This window comes from Siphateles boraxobius, unplaced genomic scaffold, assembly GCF_051911475.1.
Source record: "Siphateles boraxobius isolate OS27281-9 unplaced genomic scaffold, OSU_SipBor_1 22, whole genome shotgun sequence".
Classification (NCBI taxonomy): domain Eukaryota; kingdom Metazoa; phylum Chordata; class Actinopteri; order Cypriniformes; family Leuciscidae; genus Siphateles; species Siphateles boraxobius.
Genome location: NW_027508833.1, coordinates 8,582,860 through 8,607,463, shown reverse-complemented (window position 1 = coordinate 8,607,463; position 24,604 = coordinate 8,582,860). Strand labels below are relative to the sequence as shown.

At 38.4% G+C, this 24,604-nt stretch overlaps 1 protein-coding gene and 1 long non-coding RNA gene across 2 annotated transcripts in view; both read left to right on the top strand.

The window, feature by feature from the left end:
• Positions 1-6,496: 6,496 nt before the first annotated feature.
• Positions 6,497-13,020, top strand: LOC143746333 (uncharacterized). The gene is made up of 3 exons (XR_013206497.1): positions 6,497-6,556; positions 11,600-11,678; positions 12,205-13,020. It is a non-coding gene; the product is annotated as an uncharacterized LOC143746333 (long non-coding RNA).
• Positions 13,021-17,170: 4,150 nt separating this feature from the next.
• aqr (aquarius intron-binding spliceosomal factor) overlaps positions 17,171-24,604 on the top strand; it is a 71,248-nt gene continuing 63,814 nt past the window's right edge. Inside the window, exons 1-10 of the mRNA XM_077238569.1 lie at positions 17,171-18,253; positions 18,351-18,407; positions 18,612-18,652; positions 19,232-19,267; positions 19,348-19,468; positions 19,946-20,086; positions 20,717-20,785; positions 22,484-22,584; positions 22,664-22,740; positions 24,118-24,182. Coding sequence (XP_077094684.1) covers positions 18,161-18,253; positions 18,351-18,407; positions 18,612-18,652; positions 19,232-19,267; positions 19,348-19,468; positions 19,946-20,086; positions 20,717-20,785; positions 22,484-22,584; positions 22,664-22,740; positions 24,118-24,182 — 801 coding nt within the window. The 5' untranslated portion in view covers positions 17,171-18,160. The remainder of the gene's footprint in view (positions 18,254-18,350; positions 18,408-18,611; positions 18,653-19,231; positions 19,268-19,347; positions 19,469-19,945; positions 20,087-20,716; positions 20,786-22,483; positions 22,585-22,663; positions 22,741-24,117; positions 24,183-24,604) is intronic.

Here is a 24,604-nt window from a genome sequence, read left to right as displayed (position 1 = left end):
CACTGTCAAGTTATCCTCTTAGATATGTGCAGCTTCCCCACTTGAAAGAGAATATGTCTACTCGAAGATTTTGAACTGGATTCCACTCAATGACTGAACAGCCGTTTCTTTTTCTCCTTTTTTATTCGTCCAGAATCAGTAGTTCATTTCTTTTTTCTCTTGAGTTCCCATCAGTGCAATTCATCGTCAGTTACCATTAGCCATTTGTCATTAGGTGAAAAACCTTTAAATAAACGACTCTGTTCACTAGCCCAGCGGGACTTCAGCATAGACAGGTAAGCAGAACAGGTCGGTATGAATTCAGTAAGATAGCTCCGTCTTCCTGGACACAGGACTGGACAACAACAGTGGAGATTCAACTCGGTTCACTGGCTCAGCGGGACATCAGCATAGACAGGTAAGCAGAACAGGTCGGTATGAATTCAGTAAGATAACTCTGTCTTCCTGGACATGGGACTGGATAACCACAGTGGAGGTTCGACTCGGCTCACTGGCTCAGCGGGACTTCAGCATAGACAGGTGAGCAGAACAGGTCGGTATGAATTCAGTAAGATAGCTCCGTCTTCCTGGACATGAGACTGGATCACAACAGTGGAGGTTCAACTTGATTCACTGGCTCAGCGGGACTTCAGCATAGACAGGTGAGCAGAACAGGTCGGTATGAATTCAGTAAGATAACTCAGCTTCCTGGACATAGGATTGGATAACCACAGTGAAGATTCGATTTGTCAAGGCTCTGTTCGTTCGAATACCACACAATCTGCGACTTCTTTCCCCCCACTCGTGTATGCACTGAAAAACACTCAACGGAACACGTGATTAAAGTCACCGCCACTGCACTCACAAACCTCAACCAATACGGCAGCGTGCGGGCCCGGCCGGCAGCCTCGGCGGACAGAACCTCCATTAACGATGTAAACAAACTCTGCACTGCAATATCACATCCCAAAGCACTCCTCTTCTTTCTCAAAATAATGCCTTCAGACACAATAGAACCACAACCTCTTTAAGAAACAAACAGAGTATGATGAATCTTCCACCCAATAATACTGCAGCGATTCCCAATATCATATTAAGCGAAAAAAGACAATCACTTATCTCCTTTGGCTCGTTCCGTGTTTCCGTGTTTCCTACCGCTGGCCATTTCCTTGCTGTCTCTCCATAAGAATCCACTGCGTCTTCTCGGTTCACTCTCCGCTCCCCCCGCATGCTTCCCTCTCAATATCAACCTCTTTTATGTTCCTCATGGTCCAATCGCACTTCGAGATCTTTCCCCGCCACACAGCTGACAACAATCGCACTCGTCAGCTCTCCTTCATTGTTTCTCCCTACTTCCGTGTTTTCCCGGAACAGGCCCCGTGTCTCATCAGAAGCGTTCCCTGTACACAACTTCCGCCAATAAGGTTCTGCTTTTAGTCACCCCATGACACAGGTACATTAAGCAACCTCAGAGCAACTACACATACATCAATACCTTTAGCTCATTACGCATCAGCATATCGCATCTTTCACAACGAAGAATCTCATAATCACATTCAGTAATATTAGACCATGTAGCTAATCGTTTTTGCAAGCCTTTTTATCCTTCAAGTCCATAACAAGCTGCAGAAAAGAGCCTACAAACAACTATCAACTGATTTATCTGTTATCATTTCACCATACTCGTTAACCTGAATAAAAATCATTATAGTTAAAGGGATAGTTCACCCAAAAATGAAACTTCTGTCAGTATTTACTCACCCTCATGTTGTTCCATCCCCGTAAGACCTTCGTTCATCTTTGGAACACGAATTAAGATATTTCTGATGAAATCTGAGAGCTGGATCACTCCTCCATACTAGTCCATAGGCTTCTTGAGGGATTGAACTTGCCGGCCTCGAAAACTTACTAAAGACATCGTTAAAATAGTCCAAGTGACTACAGTGGCTCAATCTTAAGTTTATCAAACGGCGAGAACACTTTTTGTGCGCAAAAATAACGACTTTATTTCAACTATTCATTTCCTTCTCTCAGGACCTCGAGTCAGGTTACTAGTTTAACAGCGTATGATCTGTTGATGTACGTCACACGCATCACCCACATGACCAGCGTCGGCCAATAGTGAGCCTATGTGAGACGTAGCTATACGCAATTACACTAGTTTAACTGACTAGAGGCCCAAAGAGAAGGAAATGAATAGTTGAAATAAAGTCGTTATTTATGTTTGTTTTTGCGCACAAAAAGTATTCCCGTCGCTTGATAAACTTAATGTTGAGCCACTTTAGTCACTTGGACTATTTTAACAATGTCTTTAATAACTTTTCGAGGCCGGCAAGTTCAATCCCTCAAGAAGCCTATGGACTAGTATGGAGGACTGATCCAGCTCTCAGATTTCATCAAAAAATAACTTAATTCATGTTCCGAAGATAAAATGAAGGTCTTACGGGGTTGGAACAACATGAGGGTGAGTAAATACTGACAGAATTTTCATTTTTGGGTGAACTATCCCTTTAACAATCCCCACTCAGCTTGCTTTTATCACAGCACCAGTGTTTGTACTTAAACATCAGAATCACAAATACAATCAACTAACACTTATCACCGAAGTAACAGACTAAGCCAACTATCCAATACAACTCCAAACTAGTTTAACAGTAGCAATAATCTCCGGTAAAACGTTCATCACATTTCTCTACAGTTCAGCATCTTAACGACTGCCTCTTCAGATTTTGTAGACATCTCAGACCTGCACAGTCTTACCGCCGATCACGCCGCAGTTGTAGCATTTTCTTTTAACATCCTTGTTCTTCTGCAATATTTGTTTGTATGATACGTGCTCTATACCGGAAACTGACGATACTGACAGTTTTTGAGTGATTGTACGGTTTTCTTGCCGGGGGGGGGGTATGTCTTACATGCGCTTCATAGGGCACACGCACATTTGCACCAGGGTTTCCGTTGTCCGGTAATTACCGGACATTGGCCGGGAAAAAAATTGAAATGTCCGACAAAATTAAATCTCTCCGGTCAAATTGTCCGATTAAAATTGCCTTATAATCACGCCCCCTAACACAATCTGAATTTGAGAATAAGCCTAAAATGTAGGCTATAAAGCAAAAATACACCGACCTTTGGCTATGTTATAAGTATAAAGGAACAGGCTCTACCTTTGAAAGTTATGAAACAACATGCTGCATTTCAAATAAAGCGCACGCCTAAAACGGCTGTAGCCTAATATAGACCTAAACAACGAACGATTGAGTGAGACGTTTCAAATATGGCCAGGCCCAGGCAGACTAGCCTTAAAAGCTTTTTCCAGAGGCCAGACGATGGTGAATCAGGAACATCTCATTATTGCCTATAGTTCAGTGGTTCTAATCTGTGCACTCGTACAGTTTTTTTTCTCTCTCATTAAAACTGAATAGCCTATGTTCATCAGTGCATGGTTACAGTCTATATCAAGCAGGGACACGTTTGTGTGCATTTTATTTTTTGATTTCACCGGAATGGATAGAGTCTCTGCAACAGCGATAGATTAAACGCGCGTCCGAGTGAAGATTGCGCAACTCACGCAGCGCGTCGTTCATGCAACTGATAGCAGCGGACACAAGTTCTCAGCTTGATTTAAAAAACAACAGATTTTAGCGCTATATCTCTTATTTAATAGCGAAATAAATGAATGATCTGATAGTTAACTGGAGATGTTTTATTTATTTGTATTAGGTACATCCGTGCCTCAATGTTTCAAAAAGTGAATTTGTGAGAAACCATAGTAAAAAACAATTGGCATTGATTGAAGCCAATCGGACGTTCATGTTTTTTTTTTGTCTATTTGAAAGTTAAGCTAATAATAACATGTTGCATTCTATATGGCCTGATGATTTCATTTTTTAAGTTACATAGCCTGCCTCCAGTTTTCCTCAACTTTACTAATTAAGAGGCGATATTTGACCGGCATATCATCAAAATGTCTGTAAAATGAAACCTCTGCCGGTCCTCTGCCTGCACCATTTTTTTTCTAGCGGAAACTCTGATTTGCACACACACACACGCAAGGTCTCTCGCTCTTTCCCTCTCTGCCGTGCGCGCGCTACACGGTTTGGATCTCCCGAGCTCTAGATTCCGGGAGATTTTAACTAATTTGCGGGCATCAGGGAGCCGCTATCAATATGCGGGAGACTCCCGGGAGACTTGGGATGTTTGTTATTGTAAGCCGCTTTCTCCTCTGTCATTTGAACGACCGGTTGACTTCCCGATTCTATGAAACCCCTCCCTCAGAAACAGGCAAGGGCTCAGATTGGTTAGTTGGGCCGGTGTGTTGCAATTGGCTAAACTGCTTAGCGCACGTTGTGCGGAAACTTCACGCCCATTACCTTTATGGGCAAAAGTTGCATGTGCTCTGGACAAATGTAAATAATGGTGTCAAGCGCTGTATCAGTTTGAGCCAGAATCAGACACAGAAAGCGGACCCATGAAGAGAGTCAAGCAGAACCTCCCCAAACACGGCTCTTACAAAACGTTTCTGAATGGTACATTTTTGTATTATTATTATTCTATTCTACTATTATTATATAAGAATTTCGATACGCTGTTACTTGAAAATGCTACTGCTGCTTATTAGCTTTTGAGATACGGTTTTTTCCTGATTAAATATTTAATATAACTATAAATGACTGAGTAATACTGTTTTTTAAAGTTATTGTTTTATCGATATAATGAACAACCGTTTGTCTATTCACAAAACTTAGTTTACTCGGTGTATCGTTTTCTTTAGGTGTACATGTGGCAACTGTGTTAAAATGCCAACAGAACGTGAAAACATCTGTTGCAAACAAACCATACTGTACACTGATAACAGCAGCTGAAGTTTGCTGTTGCGATTACATGTAATTTTTTTAACTTTATACACGTTTGTCTTGCACACAAAATAGCATAGAACTAACTGGCTACTATAAACAAACAGCGTTCACTCTTAAAAATAAAGGTTCTTCAAAGGTTCTTTGTTGGGATATATGGTTCCATGAAGAACCTTTTATATCCTTTCCATTGCACAAAAGGTTATTTGTAGCGCCAAGAGGTATAGTTCTTCACCATCAATCTCATGTGACCTCACATTGTTGGAGTAAATTTGTGTCCCATACAATGATTTATTTGTGGCGGCGTGCCACAATCTCTGCACTGACCGCCACAAAAAAGATTTGAAGTTTTAGTTGATGATTACAGCATTTTTTTTACTAGATCTGTAATGAGATGAGTTTGTAAACTTGTTTTCTGCCTAAATAAAAGCTGGACTGCAGTTTCCGTCAAAATAAAAGCTCACGTGCATGTAGAAATTTGCATTTAATGATTTTTTGATCATAACAGCTCTTCAATGTATATGTTAAAATATAATTATTATCATTAATTAACAATAATAGTTTCAGCCTCAAGAGTGTGCAGCAGAAACCTTTTGCCTTATGTGATTTTGTGTGAATTTACAATTTTGTCTGCATGCCTAACAGTTTACATTGCATTATTACATTTGTATTCATACACTGTCATGTAATTTGACCAATTAATTAAATAGTAATACAGACTGCAAATAAAACATAATACACCGCTATGTTAATTCGCGCAAACTATAGTTATTGGTTGTTTTGCCGTTTTACTTTGAGCATGATTGGTTAATCTGCCTGTCTTCCAGGAAACTGTCCAATAAGAATGTGAGCGGCTTTGCGCGCCTATTTTAAGTTTGAAAATACGTACGTTACTCTCGGTCGGTAAACAGCTGCTGCTTGCGTTGATTACTCGGTCAGACCTGGATTATTTAATATCTGCCTGTTGAATTCCTACATTTTGAGCGAATTTGAGTTGATATGTCAATGAAGAACAAAGCTGGAATGTGAACAGAGGAATACTGGCTAAGAAAACTTTTTTTCTAACGTTTAGGGACACGGGTAACGGTCATAGGCTTAACGTTACTGCAACCTCATAAGATAAATAAGTTATCTCTGTGTGTGTTTTTGTACTGCTTCACCATTAGCGTAACGATATTAGCACGTATTTCAATGTAATGTTAGTACCATCTGACATTGCTGTGTTTTGTTGTTGGTAACGTTATGTGTTTAATGTTGTCAGCTAACGTTAGTTTAAAACTCAAACGCATAAGAGGTAAAAAAAACGTCATTTATTCGTTAGAAGTAGTTTACATAACCTCTTCAAACACTGATAACGATATTGAAAATATATTTGTTTACATTATTATTATATTTTTTAGATCAAGCATTGGAATAAGATTTTTATCGGGGGAGAACACCCAACAGAAAGACCCATTCACCAACTACAGTAAGTTAATTTTACCCACTGTTCAAAAACCTACACTGGGATTAATGTATAGTATTAAGTATGATTTTCATCTTTAAAGTAAGACATTTAACATTACTGATAGAAAGTCTGAGTAACTTTTTGTCTTTTTTTCTGCTGAAGTGGGGCACTGAAAGGGGATTCATGTCACCTTCATCAGTCATCTCTTTAATCACTGGAAACCATTAAGGGAAAGACCCTCAGACGTGTCATAATAGGATAAATGCTGCTGCAGGTAAAATTATTTAATGGTTTGATTTTGGTGTAAGTTACCTATTGGCTTTTTTTGTGTGTGTGCTTCCCTTGCTATTATACACATTTCTGATGGGTGAAGTATTACTCGACAGCATCAGAGGTATGTGTACGAACATCTTTACTTGGGGTTCACATGTTCAATATAGCATACACTTCCGGTACACGCATACAGCGTCTTACGTACACATGTATTACGTAGACTATCACAACATCCCCCCTGTTTAACATAAATGTGTAAACACCTCAGACAACCAATACAACAACAAGATTGCTTCTTTTTTTTCGTATAACATAAGATTCTTAACAAAAATATGTCAAGCTTTTTTTTTTTTCAATAGAGTGCACATTATAACAATAATGAACAATAACAACCTGTTTGGTGGTTACATGTGCAAAATAAGCATTCAGTCCATATTTGGTATTCTTTTTACTGCTTGACTATTAATTCAGCTTTACACATAGTCCCTGTATTGCGCTGGCTTGACAATGACCCGTCCAGACCTTGTGCATGTTGGTCTTGTTGTCTCAGTACCTGTATTGTCTGCTTTTGTTTCAAGAGGTTGTGTGATTTTGTTTTCAACTGGATTCTTGTGGCTTTGTTCAACCACATCTCTTTTGGGTGTTTCAGCGAATTGTACCTTTTTCTGGATTTTCTGTGTGTGTGGTGCATACATTTCACGGAGTTGGCTCCTAGTACGTCTGACTGTGTTTCCATTTGGTGTTTGGATCAGGTAACTTCTCGGCTCCTTGCATCTTTCCACAATAGTCCCTGTGTGCCATGTTTTCCTCTCCTTGTCCAGCACTCTCACACTCTGTCCACGAAACAATGGTGGCAAGTCTCTACCACTACATTGATCATGGTGTGTTTTCATCCTTGTAATCCCTTTTTCCAGGTGCTGTCTGTGTTCAAGTTTACCTGGATCTGCATGACTTGGTAGGAGTGTGGTGATTGGTCTGCCAAGGAGTAATTCTGCAGGGGATGGTAACTCACTGTCAATGGGTGTCGCTCGCACCTGCATCAGAGCCACTTGTACATCTCCTTTGTGTTGTATTGTTTTTTTGATGATGGATTTGATGTGTCTCACATGTCTCTCAATAAATCCATTGCTTTTTGGGTAGTGTGGTGAACTTGTGATGTGTTCGATTCCCCAATCGGCTATGAACTTCCTGAAAGGTTGTCCCGTGTACTGTGGTCCGTTATCTGTCATTATTTCATCTGGTCGACCAAATAAAGACATGTAACTTTGCATTTTTTGTGCAACTGCATGGCTACTTACTGGTATGGGCATTTCGTCAACTAATGGGTACTTGGAATACCTGTCCACTGTAAGGAGGTACTGATGTCCATGGATCTCGAATAGATCTGACGCCAGGTATTGCCATGGCTTTGTGGGTATTTTGTGTGGAATGAGAGGTTCTTTTGGTTGTGCATCTTGATGTTCTGCACAGGTACTGCAAGATCTGCACAGTTTTTCAATGTCTGTGTTTATCTTTGTCCAATATACACTTTCTCTAGCCAACCTGCGTGTTTTTTCAACACCTTGGTGGGCTGCGTGGAGTTGAGTCAGAATGTCGCTGGTCATGGATTCTGGAATAAGCACTTGTCTGCCCTTAAATACAACTCCAGCTTCTATGGCAAGTTCATCTCGGAAAGGCCAATAGCTGCGTAGGTCTTTTGGCAGGTCTTGAATTCTGTCAGGCCATCCCTGATGAATGATTTCTTTTAGCACACTGAGCTTGGGGTCTTTTGCAGTCTCAGTTCTGAGAATCTCCTGTTTGTTTGGGGAGAAGTTTACAATTGCAATAGTATGATGCTCAGGGTCTTCAAATTCGGTATCCAGCCCATCAATGCGTTCATCAAGTTCAATGTCTTCATTGTTTTCAGGGTTTGGCAGGCGGCTGAGAGTGTCAGCTAGAATCATTTGGCATCCAGGACGATACACGATGCTGTAGTTGTATCCCTGTGTTTTGATCAGCATGCGTTGTAGCCTGGTAGGAGCAGCATGCAGAGGCTTTGTGCATATGGTGACGAGAGGTTTGTGATCCGTTACTACGATGAATGATTTGCCGTACAAGTATGTGTGATATCGCTGCATACCATACACAATAGCAAGCATTTCTCTTTCAATGTTGCTGTATCTTGATTGACATTCAGTTAATGTCTTCGAACCGAAAGCAATGGGCCTGTTGTCTTGCACCAGTGCTACACCAATGCCTCTCTGTGATGCATCTACCTCCAGTGTGAGGGTGGCTGCTGGATTGTAGTACTTTAAGCAAGCATCAACAGTCACTGTTTTCTTTAGGTCATCGAAGTATTTCTGATAATCAGTGTCCCATACCCACTGTGAGTCACTTTTTAGCAATCCTCTCAGATTGTGGGCTTTATCAGCAAACTTTGGTATGTAGGGTGACAGGTAGTTTAGCATGCCCATGAATCGATGAAAGTCATCTTTGCTTTGTGGCGTTGGCATTTTTTGTATATCGTGGATTTTAGCTGGATCTGGTCTGATGCCTTTGTCTGTGTACAGGTTGCCAAAAAAGGATATGCTCTGCTGTTTGATGATACATTTGTCACTGTTAAACACCAGACCTGTTTCTACAGCTCTTTCCATCAGGCTTATCAGATTCCTGTCGTGATCCTCTTCGTCAACTCCACAAACTGCAACATCGTCTGCTATGCTGATTACACCATGAAGACCTTCAAGAATTTGGTCCATTTTGGCTTGGAAAAGGTCTTGGGACACACTGAGACCAAATGGTAAGCGTCTCCAGCAGTATCTGCCAAAAGGAGTGCGGAACGTCGTTATAATTTGTGACTCCTCTTCAAGATGTATCGACCAGTATCCGGCTTTTGCGTCTAGCTTGCTGAACACTTTTGCATTTGCAAATTTGGGGTTAAGTTCTTCCACAGTTGGAATTTTGTGAGGGCACCTCTTCAGGCTTGCATTTAGTTTCTGAGGGTCTAAACAGATTCGAAGTGATCCGTCTTTTTTGGTGCTGAAGGCAAGACTAGAACACCAATCTGTGTTCTCTTCTACTTTTCGCAGGACTCCTTGATCGACAAGTTTGTTCAGTTCATTTTGAAGTTTGTCCTTGATGTGGATACTGCATTTGCGTGGTGGGTCGATGAATGGATTAGCACCTTCCTTTAGGATGAGCTTTGCTGTGCCACTGAAACTGCCAATTTTATCAAATTGGTCTGGGTATTTCTCTCTTAGTTCTTTGATGCCTTTTATGTGTTGTTGGGTACTCACTTTTGTTTGTCGTCCTTCATGTTCATTGTTTTCTCTTTCAGTCATCACATCAACATTTACTGTCACAAGGCTGAGGAGCTCACTTGTGGGTAGTCCAACCACGGCTGGTCCAGGTACGTCAACGACATAGAACTTTGCATCTATCCATCTGGACTTTTTGTGCTGGCATGGCATGTTGATGGTTCCAAAGCAGGGGATCACATCACCAGTGTATGACGTCAATTTTACATTGGATGCTGATTTGAGATGTTCCATGCTTTGTGGTGATGCACCATATATCTGTTTGAATGTACGCAGTGGAAGCGTGTTTCCAGATGCCCCTGTATCTATTTTCAGGCGAAGTGTGTATCCATGTCCTTGCAGGAGAGGTGGTTTAATATTCAGAGTTGTATATGCCTCATCTCTGGGTGGTTTCACATGAATGCTATGCATGCATTTTGCACTGATGGTGATGGAGTAAAAGTGTTGCTGGTATGTATACTCATCATCTTTAGTGCTGTCTACAGTGCTAATGCTGGACTCATCTTTGCGTTTGTGGTCTTTCCATGGGTGAGCGTGGCTTTGGTATCTGTTGCGTGTTCGTGACTTACTTCTTCTGCACTGGCTGGATAGCTGTCTCTGTCGTCTGCTCTTTTTACAGCACTTTGCCCAGTGGCCTCTGTTACCACACATAGAACATATATCGTTGTATGCAGGGCACTGCCTTGGCTTGTGGTTTGTGTTGCAGTTTTGACATGTTCGTCCTCTTGTTACAGCATGGACATTTTCAGTCTGTGACATACCAAGTTGTTGTATCTGTTCATTACCAGCTGCTAAGGCTTCGTACTTTCGTCCCTCTGCTAGTACCTCGGCAATGGGGTGACCTTTAGGTTTGCTGTATAGGTCGTTTCTTAAGGAATCAAAAGGAGTACTGGCAATGATAAGTTCGACTAAGCGTTCATTGAGCTCATCGTCAGTGAATTGGCATTTCAGTGCTAAAGTTCTTGCTCTAGTCACGAAATCATCGATGCTCTCACTTGGCTTTTGTCTATATTGCATGAGATGGAGTCTGTGAATTCTGAAGTTCACATTTAATTTTAGTTGCCCTTCAAAGAAATTCCACAAGGTGTCAGGCTCTCTCTTATCTGCATCACTAAGCCCACTTGCATTTAGTCGTTTTAATCCTTCATCTCCAATTCCTCTACATATTTTTCTAGCTTGTTTCCCTGCATCCGTTATTTCTTCATCTTCCATGTACAGATTCATTTTTTGTTTGAATAAAGACATTGCTTCACTCAGATCGGGGTCAGACCAGTTCATCATTGGTAAATGTGCTGCCATTTTAACGCCTTTATCTTGTACTCACGTCAAAAGTAGTCGTTGTTTTTTATGGACAATTATCACGCAGACAATGCTCTTTTACGATCCCACCGCTGCCACCATGAAGTATTACTCGACAGCATCAGAGGTATGTGTACGAACATCTTTACTTGGGGTTCACATGTTCAATATAGCATACACTTCCGGTACACGCATACAGCGTCTTACGTACACATGTATTACGTAGACTATCACAACAATGGGATTGCCATGCTTTAAGTGTATGTTTACATTTTTAATCATGTAATAACAGTCTCAAAGATGACATTACTCAGTTCATGTTGTGTGAATGTTATAATGGCAATCGTTTTAATAATTTAAATCAATTTTAAGATTGTTTAAAGGAATGGTAAAAAAAACTGCTTTTTAAGGACTTTCCATTGAATAATTTCTTCTTTCCCCCCCTTCAGATTCGCCAAGTATCCAGCTGATTACTGGCAATTTGGTGGAGGATTATTCTTTAGCTGCTACATTGCACTATCACTTCTGGTACGGATTCATTGACCTTTTGTGTTATTTTTTTATTTGACCTAATTTAATAAATTTCTTTTAATTAGTACAATGTATGGTTAGGATTCTGAATTAAAACGGTGTAATGTTTCTCCACAAATATTATTCGAAATATACGGAGCCCCCAGGGGTCAGGCAAAAATTGTTGAAACAATATAAACCTGCATTGAAAGATATGTCAAAGAGCAACAGACCACAACCCTCTCAGCTCAACACCAAAATTTGTTGATTTCATTTTACTTAATATTTTAAAAAATACCTGCATGTAATTACAGCTGTAATTAATATTAATATTCCTAAAGACCTCTTAGCCGAATCACACAATAGCAGCTAAAGTGTTTTACAATACAACATCAACACAATAAGTACATTGAAACCATAGGCCCCTAAATATGCTCTTTTTAGATATAATATTGTTAAATATATATATATATATATATATATATATATATATATATAAAATAAAAAAAAATCACCGTAAAATACTGTGTGTTTGTTTTCACAGGATCCTCCACACCCAACCCCAGCCATCGTCCTAAAGGACTGCGAGAATGGGAACCCTTTAGCCAGTGGCAGTGTTTCCATTAGGATGGATGGAGAGGACATGGTTGAAGATGAGGGGCATTGACGTTACCCTGGGTGTTAGCCTGCTCTTCTCGATGTATCAAATCTATAATGTCGCCTACCCAAAGTGCCTGAGAAAGACATTGTTGTTTTTTGAGGCTTTTGTTTTTAAAGGAGTGGACCAGTCCCTATTTGTGTGAAGAGAGTTTATAATTCCCTGTAGTACAGTTCTGTCTTCTGCTATTTCTCTTACAATGGGATTTTACAAGGGATGGCTCACCCAAAAATGAAAATTATCATCATTTACTCACCAGCAGCCATCAACTTTCTGGTTACCAACATTCTTCAAAATATCTGTTGTTCAACAGAAGAAAGAATTGTGTGCAGGGTTTGAACAACTTGGGGGTGAGTAAATGATGATAATTTTCATTGTTGGGTGTGCTATCCCTTTAATTATAAGCGAAACAGAAACCAGGCATTGTTAACCATGTTCTCTCCATCCTTCCAACTATCTCTTTAATACTTTAAGTTGCAGTTTTCATTTGGAGTGGACTGTTTATTATTGTAGAGTCTGGTTTATTTGTTGAGTCTGTTTTCTGTTGATATCTGGTTTATTTTAGTGCTTCTGCTGTCTTGACGTTTTAAATTAAAACGTCTGATTCATTGAAATTAAATGTATAATGAAATGTTTGTCTGATTCATGAAATGAATACATTTGGCCATAGGCCATAAAAATAAAATAATTTTTATTCCTGCATTTTCTTTATATGTTTGTTTACTATGGGTGTCAAAAAAACTTTTCATAAATGGTTCTACAAAGAACCTAATAAAGTGACATGAAGAACTGTTATAGGTTCTTTAAAGAACCTTTGAGAAGGGTTCTTTGCAGTTCCGAAAAAGGTTCTTTATGGCACTAAGAAAAGATAGGTTCTTCAAGGAACCTTTCAGTGAAAGGTTCTTTGGGGAACCAAAAAAGGTTCTTCTATGGCATCGCTGTGAAATCCCCTTTTTGCCAATAGTATCCAGCTGCAGACCCGCAGCACCACCAGTTTCAGAACCCCAGCGCCAGAACCGGAAGTAAGGGGCGGAGCTTACGTTCTAACACCAGCGCCAGGACCGGAAGTGAGGGGCGGAGCTTACGTTCTAAACCGAGAAACGCCACCTAACGTTTTGGAGCGTAATTTGCTTAGACACGAAACGTCATTATTACACACGAAATGTCATACTTTATACTTATTATAATGATACATTAAGGTATAGTACAATAAGCATTTAAAACATTGATTTTGTGTAATATAATTCTATATAGTTATCCGTTTTATTGTATTATGAGAGTTACTTCCTGATCGTGAAAATAATGCTTGAAACTTATGGTCATTTTATATAAAATATACTTTATTTCACAAGAACATGTGCAGCATGCATTTTTATTTATGTAAAATAATGTCAAAAATCTAAAAAGAGAGAGAAGATCCGGCATTGTTTTAAAAGAAACCATAAAAATGTACCGTACTTCAAATAATAGCCGAGTCCCAAATAGACGATTGTCTCTTTAGACGCCTGGTGTGGCTGCAGGTCTGGGTAAATAAGTCCGGTCTCAAATAGAGGTCGGGTCTGTTTTTTAGTTTCAGGTTGTATTAAATCTTCTAAAACCCGTCAGATCGTCCGCTTTTTGGCGGAATAGATGACTGCTGCGCATGACAGGGCGCTTAACGAGCAGAGAGAGAGAGAGCCCCGGCCGCGCGCGCGCACTCTCACGTCTTCAAACAACACGAGCACTGTCTTGCTCTTTATTTGTCACATACCAGTTATAGTTCATACAACGAGCAGTGACTCACTGTGTAATAAAAACATACCCTAAATATTATTTAAAAGGTGCAACAATTTTTAATATTTTTAAATACTTGCAAAAATAACCATGCTTGTGTCATTGTAAATAATTCCGCCCCTCCCTCACTTCCGGTTCTGGCGCTGGGGTTCTGGCACTGGGGTTCTGAAACTGGTGGTGCTGCGGGTCTGCAGCTGGATATATCTCCTTTTTGGTTCTTCCTGGCACCTTTATTTTTGTTGGTATTGGTTTACGTTCTTGATCAAGTCGAGAAATTACGTCATAAAGTATACATGGAAAATACATTTACAGAATTACTACATAATTACAAATTCAGGTCCAAAATGTGTGTACACGTTTGTCATAGACGCACGAAATAGCATAACTAAGTGGCTACTGGCCAGCACTGTCATTTGTTTACGTCCTTGATAAAACTAAAACATTACGTCTAAAATTATACATGCAAATACATTTAAAATTATTAAGTCTTACTTACAGGTTGTGGCACAACAACTGCTGCCTCTGGTTTTAAAGTTGGAACTGCTTCATGTTTTATAACAGTTTCTTGTTGAATCCGGCATTGAATTTGTGGAGATTCTGGAAGCTGTCTTCAGTAAAATGCGCAGCACAGAGAGCTAAATTACGATGTAATTTTTGGAACATAATCAAACATAAATTGTAGCCAATGTTGACGAACTACAGCATCCGTAGGAAGCCAGAACACGGAAGACCTGACAGCTGGGTGAAAATAACACACTTTCGACGGCATGACTACTGCTCTCCACTATAACTCTTCGACAAAGCTGCAGAAATATGGCCATGCCCTCTTTTTTGCATATTCTGGAGGGAGGGTTGATGTAAATTTATGGGTTATTTACGTATAAAACCGGGGAAGTATCTCGTTCGCCTTGTTTTTGAAGGCATTAAACTTTTTTTTTTTAAAGACGATATCTCTGCTTACGTTGAACTTTCAGCGCAGCAATTTTGCATATGGGCATTTCTCAGATTAAGGGGCAAATTGGGTTGCTGCAATTTTGAAAATTAAAATCCCAAATTTGACTAATTGGTATAAATTATCAGTCCTTAAGTCAGGTACAATGTTATGAGCTTGATTGAGACCATAAGATAAGGGAATTTATGATTTTTTGCCATTTTTTTAACTATGTCAAGTAAATGTGTCATTACCATCACATCATCGAATGTATGTAAAAAAATAAAACTTAAATGATAAATCAGTGCTTTTAAAACATTTTGTGGTTTCACATGGAATCTATTTTATCTTGAACTTAATGGAATTGTTGATTTTTAATTGCAAGATTAATTATAGTCACTTAAGTATCTACATTTCTGATTCATCAATCTACCCTGGCTTGGAATATAAGCTTATTTTAAGGGAATGCCATATATCAAAACTTTTTTAATACAGTGATAATTTAGACTGTCCAACTCTGTCCAACTCTATATAATTGTAGGATGTTTTTGTAATTTATACATCATTTATTGGCAAAAATATGTATGGTAATGGTGATGGTGATGACATTGCAGTTCTGGTAATGACAGTTTGTTGCGGTGATGACAAATCACCGATCATAACCTATTGTAATTTAAGGGCCTAAGTGACTTCAGACCAAAAAAAAACCCTCCAGCTATTAATTGGTTTAAACATCAAAACACAGTTTAATCTGATTATGGAAGACCAAACAGGAACTGTGTGTATCTGCCGTTATCACCGCCACAACCTGTCATTACCAGCACAAGCTGTAATGTGCTGGTAATGACTGTGCTGGGAATGACAATTAAGTCAAAAAACTAGCCTTGCTAGCAAAGATGATGACTAAGCAAGTGTAGCTAGCTTTCTACATGTAATGTACACTTTTTTAACTAATAAAGTGATAAAAATAATCCAAAAATGTTTAAAAATACAGAAATACAACACATATGGTAATGACGCATAATAAGTGTACATGCCCAACACAAAGAATAAAGAGTAGATTTATTACTTTTCTTGGCATCAAGGCATCAGTCTTGCAGCTTGAAATCCATGTGATCCACTATGCTATTAGGTTACCATGGCTACCAAATAAAACTTTGATGAAAAAACTGTTAAAAAGTGCCTTTATGCAGAGCGTGTTGGTAATGACAGCTAAACCATGGGACAGGTAGAAATTAAGCAAAATAAAGTACAAAATGCATATATATGCTTAATCTGTGCCTGTAGTTTATTAGTTCAGGTAACATTTAATTCATTTGCATTTTTTTTTAATTCATTTGTGATAAATAATGTTTGAGATTTGTTACGACAAGTGAAAACTCTGGTGGCGGACATCACCAAAACACAGATATTGTACCACAAAAGTGTTAAAATCATTAGTAATAGCAGCTATAAAATAAGTCTGCTTGTTTTTGTTTATACTAATTAGTGGTGCTAAAATGTATTAGATTGAATTAGTTTTTAATAGAATTACGCCCTCTGGACAGAAATAGGCCCGAATTCTGGGAAATACCCATATACAGTACTGTTCATGCACCAACAGCAACATTACACACTATTTAAAATGAAAAAAAAAAGTGAAATCTCAATCAACCACCCCTTTAAATGTTAATTTAACATTTACAAATCCCAATATTGAAAACTTATTTGTCAAGTTGCCAATCATGATTAAATATTGCTGTCCATTTTAGGAAGTAATTTAGGAAGAGACAATTGTAAAATATCTATTTCAAGATAATAGTATAATAATAGAAAATATACTGTATAACAAATTACTATTAATAAAATACCCGTTTGTGTTAAACTGCAAGCACATCAGTATCACAGACAGCAGATTCTCAAATACCCGGCATCCGCCTGAAATTTTATTATTTGAAATGCTTATTTTAATATGCCTATTGACACTCCCTGTTTAAAAAGAAAGAAAGAAAAAGATCTGAGAACCGCTGGTCTCGCCCTGCGTCTCAATGTCCGTAGACTCCGTACTAGTATCCACCCTAAACAGTATGCGAGATTAGAATACCTAAGTGTGCCCCATATCTATGGTGTGTCCCTCCCAAGCATAGTATTGAGAAGAGTATGCCAGAAGTCCCCGGATGGTCTACTAATATTCACGGTGTATTTTCGAAGTGTGGATCCCATAGAAAGTAAAAGAAATGTGGATCCCATAGACAGTAAAAGAAAGTTGGATCCGTGCTCTTTAAAGGCTACATTGCCCACAACCCATTGCGATTTGGAGGAGGAACTACAAACACGAGTAAAACGTGTTAAAAAACTACAAAACATGGCGGAAATGCGCGACCGACGATGAGAGGTTTAGATAAAGGTTTGAGTGGCTAATCAAATTTTAACCTGCATTTATTTATTTATTTAATGTAATCCGTGTTATATTTGGACTTTTATAAAGATCCGTTTGGCCATTAACTTTTAAATTCACCATTAATATATAATGCATTGATATGAGGAGAGTCTCCGCATGAAAGACAAGAGACTGTAGATCAACGTGCTTTTGCATTTCTCTCCGATACGGTAGGAACTGAAATGAAAATAAATGTGGTTTTTAACTGTGACACGATGATTGACAGGCCAATTTACTGTGACAGGATGCAGCAGGGAGCAACCGTTAAAGGCGCAATTGTATGACGTGGTAGTATGTCCAAAAGCTTGTCTACTTTTTGCTACACACTCAAAAGTATATACTTTTCTTCACAAAAAGAGTAGATGCTTTTAGGGCGTAGTATAAGTAGGCGCAGCATACGGCTTTTATTTTGGAAGGAAACTCCGAAGGCGGAAATTGTCATTAGCCGCGACTTTCATACTTTCACATGTGAGCATACGGCTAAAGCTAATAACGTATTCATGACGTCTCTGGTATAAACAAAGTTTGCATTGATTATCAGTATTGATTAAGTTCACATTCCAGCGTGTATTTTATCTTTTATTTTTTCAGCAGTGAATGCTGAAAGAAGTGAATGAACTTTTCAGCCATTACATTGATATAGGTTACAGTAACGTTACGTTAGCTTGAAATAATCAGTAAGACTGATGATTATTTGATTCGATTGATCATCATTATTAATGATCAGTGATCGAAACATGCAGAAGGACTCGAGACTGATAAAGACCTCCGCGCCTTCAGTGGATCAGATTAACGCTGAATATGTCACTCAGGTGAGTTATGATTAACGTTACTTTATAAAGTCAAAACAGTCGGTTTATTTGTGTACATCTTCTTAAATTTGCCGTGTTGTCTTTTTGTTCTCTCAAGCTTTCAAACAAATACTGGGCGCCTCATGTCAAGAATAAATTACCATTTGATTCTCAGGTAAGATGACACATTTTGTGCTTTAATTCTCCTTTTTAACTTCAGTCTGCAGGAGTTTTCAGAATATAGTATACATATTAGAATAATATAAATAAAGAAACTACTTTATACTAACAGATCAGTTTTTTATCAGTGTCAGTGAATGATCAACTTGTATCTAAAGTCTGGCTGAGGATGTGACTCGTGAATATTTTCTATTTTCAGGTCATTGAAGACATTTATCAGAATGAGATTCTTAAATCAAAGTAAGACTATTCATGTACAGTTATTGGAGTGTAAAGTGCACTTATACACGATTCACTAATGATATGCTGCTATTATTATTACTATTGTTGTTGTTGTTGTTGTTGTTGTTATTATGCTAACCCCCAGTTTCACAGACAAGGTTTAAACCTAGTATCAGACTAAAATGTATGTTTGAGCTGTTTTAATCTTAAGCGACTTGCGCTGACAAATCTTAAAATATGTCATTGCCATTTTATTTTCTTAAGAATCACACCAGTAATGTTTTTATTTTTTATTTTTATGCACATTTATTAAAGCTAATTGAAGTAAAAGGCCTAATCCTGGCTTAATCTAAGCCCTGTCTGTGAAACCAGGCCTGTGTCTATTAAAGTGACCTTGGCTGTTTTTGTAATGTTTTTACAATTCTGAATTGCATGAAATAAACTCAAAGCTCTTTAGAAAAATAGTCGGAATTGATAGATCAAACAAGCATCCATTGTATATTCAGTTATTTATGTTCAATATAAAATGCATGAGTGCTATAAATGAGCAATTTGACCACTTTGGAGTGTGTATTGACTTTGGTCTTCTCTTTTCAGATTTGCCGTCAGAAAGATTATGTTGTTGGAGTTCAGGTTGGTGTTTTCTGTCAGCAGTCTGTGTGTTAGAGCCGTGTGTTACACACAGGTGTCTGATGTGCTTGTCTGTTCTTCAGCCAGTATCTGGAGAGTTACCTGTGGTTGAACTACACACCTGAAGCCTCCACCAACAGCTACCTGATGTCCATCTGCTGCATCGTCAACGAGAAGTTTCGGGAAAACGTTCCTGCCTGGGAGGTTTGTCTTCAACTCGGACTTTAAACACACAAGTCAAATAAATGACACTTCTGTAGATGAACGGCATTTAATAAGATACTTTGGTCACAATTAGTACATTAGGGTTTTATGTTGTTAAATGAATGTTTATGGCATTGAGTGACACGTGCTTGTGTGTATGACACTGTGCAGCTTCTAGACATTAGTGTTTACTTCAGCTTGTGGAGAAGCTGCTTTACCTCCTTCATTTAAGGTGGTCAGTTTACTATAAAGGTAAAAAAAACACAAAGATTTTAGTAATGCTGTATATTCAAATGCATTCTCTTAATGAAATATGCAGTTTTACAGTAAATTTAAGGTCAGTCTATAAAACTTAAAATGCTCCTACTGTATTTTTTGTATTGTGAAGATCTGGCAACCACAGCTGCTGATTTCTGTTTCCAGGCCCATCTGATATGATGTAAGCGTGACACACGTGTTGTTTCTCTCTCTGTTCAGGTTTTTAAGCGCGCGCCCACACACTTCCCTCACTTCTTCAGGTGTGTGATGGAGTCGTGTCTGTCGGGCGAGCAGCTCGGCCTGTCGCTGAAGGAACAGACGGTGCTTCTCCTCTTCCTCGATCACTGCTTCAACAGTCTGGTTCGTCACATGCTTTTCATTTACTCAATCATTAGCAACTGTCTAGGTTTTTGGCCAAAGGATTTACTACATTACCTGTTGTTTTTCTCATCACATGGTGGCACTGTTGCTTTGCAAAACAGAGCACGTTATAGGGGTTTTAACTGCTCTCTAAACTCAGGGGTTCATGTGTAAAACTACAGCTTCAGTTCAAGGCTGTTTTCATCTATTTTTGGCTTGCTGCTAATTTAAGGCATGGTGTCCCGTCCCTTCAGGTGGCCCATTTGCATTGTGGATGTGATTTCATTGTCTAGTGTTTGTAATATGCTAATTATGTTAGACTATAGGCTTGGGTGGCAATAAAAATGTCTTTCATGAGCCTGAATAAATGCACATCTGTAATGTTTGTGATGCTGTGAGAGGTGTCAGTGCAGAAAATTGCACCTATAGTAAAAGTTTCACACACTCGATTTTCAGTCTGTTAACTGATATGTGTGAAGTAGCACGGGTAAGTGGCAGGAGCGGAGTCATCGTGCTTCAGTCTTAGAGTCATACCACCGAGCAAAGGCCGTAAATATGGCAACACTGAAACAGAAAAACTTGATTTTAGCAGTTTTAACAGAACTTTTTATGATGTGTTCTTCACTGCAGGAAGTGGACTTGATCCGTGAGCAGGTGCAGAAACTGGTCTCTCTGCCCATGTGGATGTGTCTGCTTCCGGTGAATATTACTGCATCACACACACACGTTCCATGCTCCATATGATCTCTCTCTACTAGAGATGTGCCAGAAGCCCAAGTCCGAATTCGGAAAGGCATGGAAAATGAATAATAATAATAATAAACTTAAATTGTAAAATATGTGGTCAGTAGTAGGGCTGAAGAAAGCTCAATTTGGATTTCTTTCTGAAATATTGGCAAAATTCCAATTCTAAAGGCAATACTTAATGTAAGAGAAATAAAAGAGAAGAGTTGTTGTAGAGCACATTTGGAGTCTGCAGCTCAAGCTGTTGCATCCGTCTTTTCACATGTTACTCTGTAGGCATCTTACAACAGTTCCCACACGAGCAATTTATAGATTATCATGACAGAATATGCTTATCAATGATTTGAAGATAGTTAACTCCACATCAGCAACATAAATTCATCAACTAACCATTCAGAAATGTCCTGTTGCTTCTACATATTGTCACTTCTTCTTGAGTATCTCCATCATTGTCCGACTCCAGTTTGAACATAAAAGGCAGAACAGTTTCTGACGAGCAGCAGTTTATTTGCATTTAAAGGGACACACACAAACAACGAGTTTTTGCTCACACTCAAAAAGGGAAAACTTTAAAATCTTTTAAAATTCTGTGGGGTATTTTGAGCTAAAACCTCCAGAGACTTATTTTACATTATTGTAAAAAGGGGGACTATACCACCCCTTTAAGTTAAATGTAATTTCCTTAATTTGCATACAAGGAAAATACAGTTACAATAGTGCATAAAACTGTGTAAGTGCATAAGTAACCTGAAAAAACACGCTTCAACAGACGCGTAATGAACTACATGAACACAAGATAGCAAACTAACATTCAGAAACCATCCACTTCTTCTCACTACATTTACATCAACCTGATCTGAGCGAGTGCTGAGCGCCTTTTGTTGACGATGTTTTCAGCTGATGAAACACACGCTCAGCTCTGACCGATGTGCACGGATGGTCAAGTATGACGTTGCACGATTTTCCCCACCAACTGAGAGGGTTTTCGTCAGCAGGAAGCCTTTTCTCGACATTTTTTAAATGAGCAACGCGCAGCCGCACCACGTTGTACTGGGTGAGCTAACAAAAACAAACAGCGTCAGTTACGTCATCATGTCTTGCGTGCATCTTGACACACCCACAAATTAGAATGTGCAGGATTTTTAAAAAAAAATTATTCAACGAATATTCGAAATTAAAATTTTTATTTGACAGCGCTAGTCAGTCGGTATCGCTGCTCCCTATACACAGAGCATTTGTAGAATTGGAAAGTGAAAAGTGCACATTCAAAAGCAATTTCAATTGCGTAATTTCCTTTCCGAACATAGTATCCGGCTTCAGGCACATCCCTAATCTCCACATCATGCTGTACGTGCACATGTGTCTTACAGCAGTAGGAATTCCTCTATATTTTTTCCCAAATTCTGTATTTCCCATTTACATTTTACTGGATCAAATTTTAATAATCAAAAAGGATGTCTAATAAATTGTATTTAATACATTTAAATGCTTTAATAAAATATGAACAATAATAGTGATCTATGAAACAAGTTTTAATTTCTAATGACTAATAAATCTCCATGTCGCATATACTTTCAAGAATTGATAGTTTGTCCACTATTTGTCCACTATTTTAGATGTTGCAAATTGACTCCAGGTTTTGTAATTATTTAGATGAGACTGCAGCAGGAATTAAAGAAGGTCCCAAAACTGCAGAAATTCTGGAACCTCATTAAAAAGAACTATGAGAAGATGGACCCTCAGGATATGGAGCAGTAAGACCCCCTCACACCCCACAAACCTGAAACACGTCAAAACAATGTCCCGTGTGTCTCATGAACTGTGTTTCCACAGAGCGAAGAAGGAGCGCACCTTCCTCGCTGCTCTCATAAAGAAGTTCCTGCTGGTTCTCATGTCCATCCCTGCGTCAGGTAAAGCTTTACATTCAGAACCTTTATACCTACACTCATGTTGGGTTTGGTTTGGGATCGGTAAGATTTTTAAAAATGCTCACCAATGCTGCATTTATTTGATGATAAATACATTGTAAACACTAATATAGTGAAATATTGTTGCAATTTACAATAACTCTTTTCTATATTAATACTATAAAGGCTGACAAAATAATAATCAGAAAATTCTTTTTATTTTTTTATTTTAAAGTTTATCAAACCTATAGACAGAATATAAGAAATCTAAAAAAATGTTTACATATTTGTGTTTTTGTTGAGTATCATATTTGATACATCAGGCTTTTATGGCTCATATTGAACATAGTGAGAATATAAAGCTCATACTTAAAAAATGTAAAAACACCTTTATTCAGAGGCTCAAATTGAGCAAAAATATGCAATTTGGTGCAGATGCTGATATTTATGAGGCCAAAAAGTAAGATATAATTCTGATGCTTGTAATGTAAATCAATGAGATCTTTATTACAATACAACAGATACTTAAAATTAATATAAATAGCAGTCATATCTCTCTCTCTCTCTCTCTCTCTCTCTCTCTCTCTCTCTCTCTCTCTCTCTCTCTGATTCTAGCAGTCATATCTCTCTCTCTCTCTCTCTCTCTCTCTCTCTCTCTCTCTCTCTCTCTCTTTGATTTTATTTTTCACTGATCTCCCTCTCATATATATATATATGACTCCATATCTGCCAATACGATGACATTTAAATGCTTAGTTTTATTATAAAAGCTCTGGAGTTTTAAAACATATAATGCAATACAATGAGAGATGAACAAATAAACCTTCCTCAAAAGCCTGATGATCATATTTGATACTCATATTTGCACATGATTTTTATAAAAATTATCTATGGATAATCAGCAATAAAGTTGCTTCAGTCCAGTAAGTGTTCATGAACCACAATCTGAAGGTGTACGTTTTTACAATTATACTAAAAGGCCTTTTAATGGCTAAATGCATGTCTTGATTTATATTGACCTGCCCTGCTCTCTAGACATTAGCACTGACACTGGAAAACCCATTTTGCAGGATGTATATAGTGCTAGACATTAATATGGGGTGGATTTCTGTTACCCATAACGCCTCAGTGTTCATGGAGCCCTTCAGGCTGTGACCTTATTTCTGCTTTGAGTATCTCTCTGTGTTTTCACCATCGTGTGCCATGACCCAGCTTCGCTCCTCTCGTCGGCCCCTCCTCCCATCAAGCACCTGTTCGGGTCACACAAGAGGCCAGCGCGCCCTGTTTATTAGACGATCACTCTCTCTTCACGGAAGTCTGTGTGAAATGAGGTGTGTCGTCACTGGTCTAATGTGTGTTTTATGGTTCGTGTTGCTCTAGGCTCCGTCTCCATGGAGAAGGTTCACTACTGTGAGAGATTCATTGAGTTCATGATTGACCTGGAGGTACGTTTTCATGCCAGCATTTGTTCTGCTGCTTATTTTAATTTCTCTCGTTATCTTTTTGTAAAAATGTTTAAGTCGGCATGAAATTAAAATTCACAATTCATCATTTTCTAAATGCATGTTATTTACTTGTGGATATGTTTCATTTTTAATTTTTTTTTGACATTGTAAGTATTTTTTGCAAGTTTTTTTTTTAAATGAAAAGATAAAGCAACATTTGGAACATAGATAGATAGATAGATAGATAGACGATGGATGGATGGATGGATATATGGATAGATAGATGGATATGGATGGATAGATAAATACAGATAGACTATAGGCAAGGCAAGGCAAGTTTATATAGCGCATTTTCATACACAATGGTAATTCAAAGTGCTTTACATAGAAGAAATTAAAATATCAAAAGAAATCAGAATAAT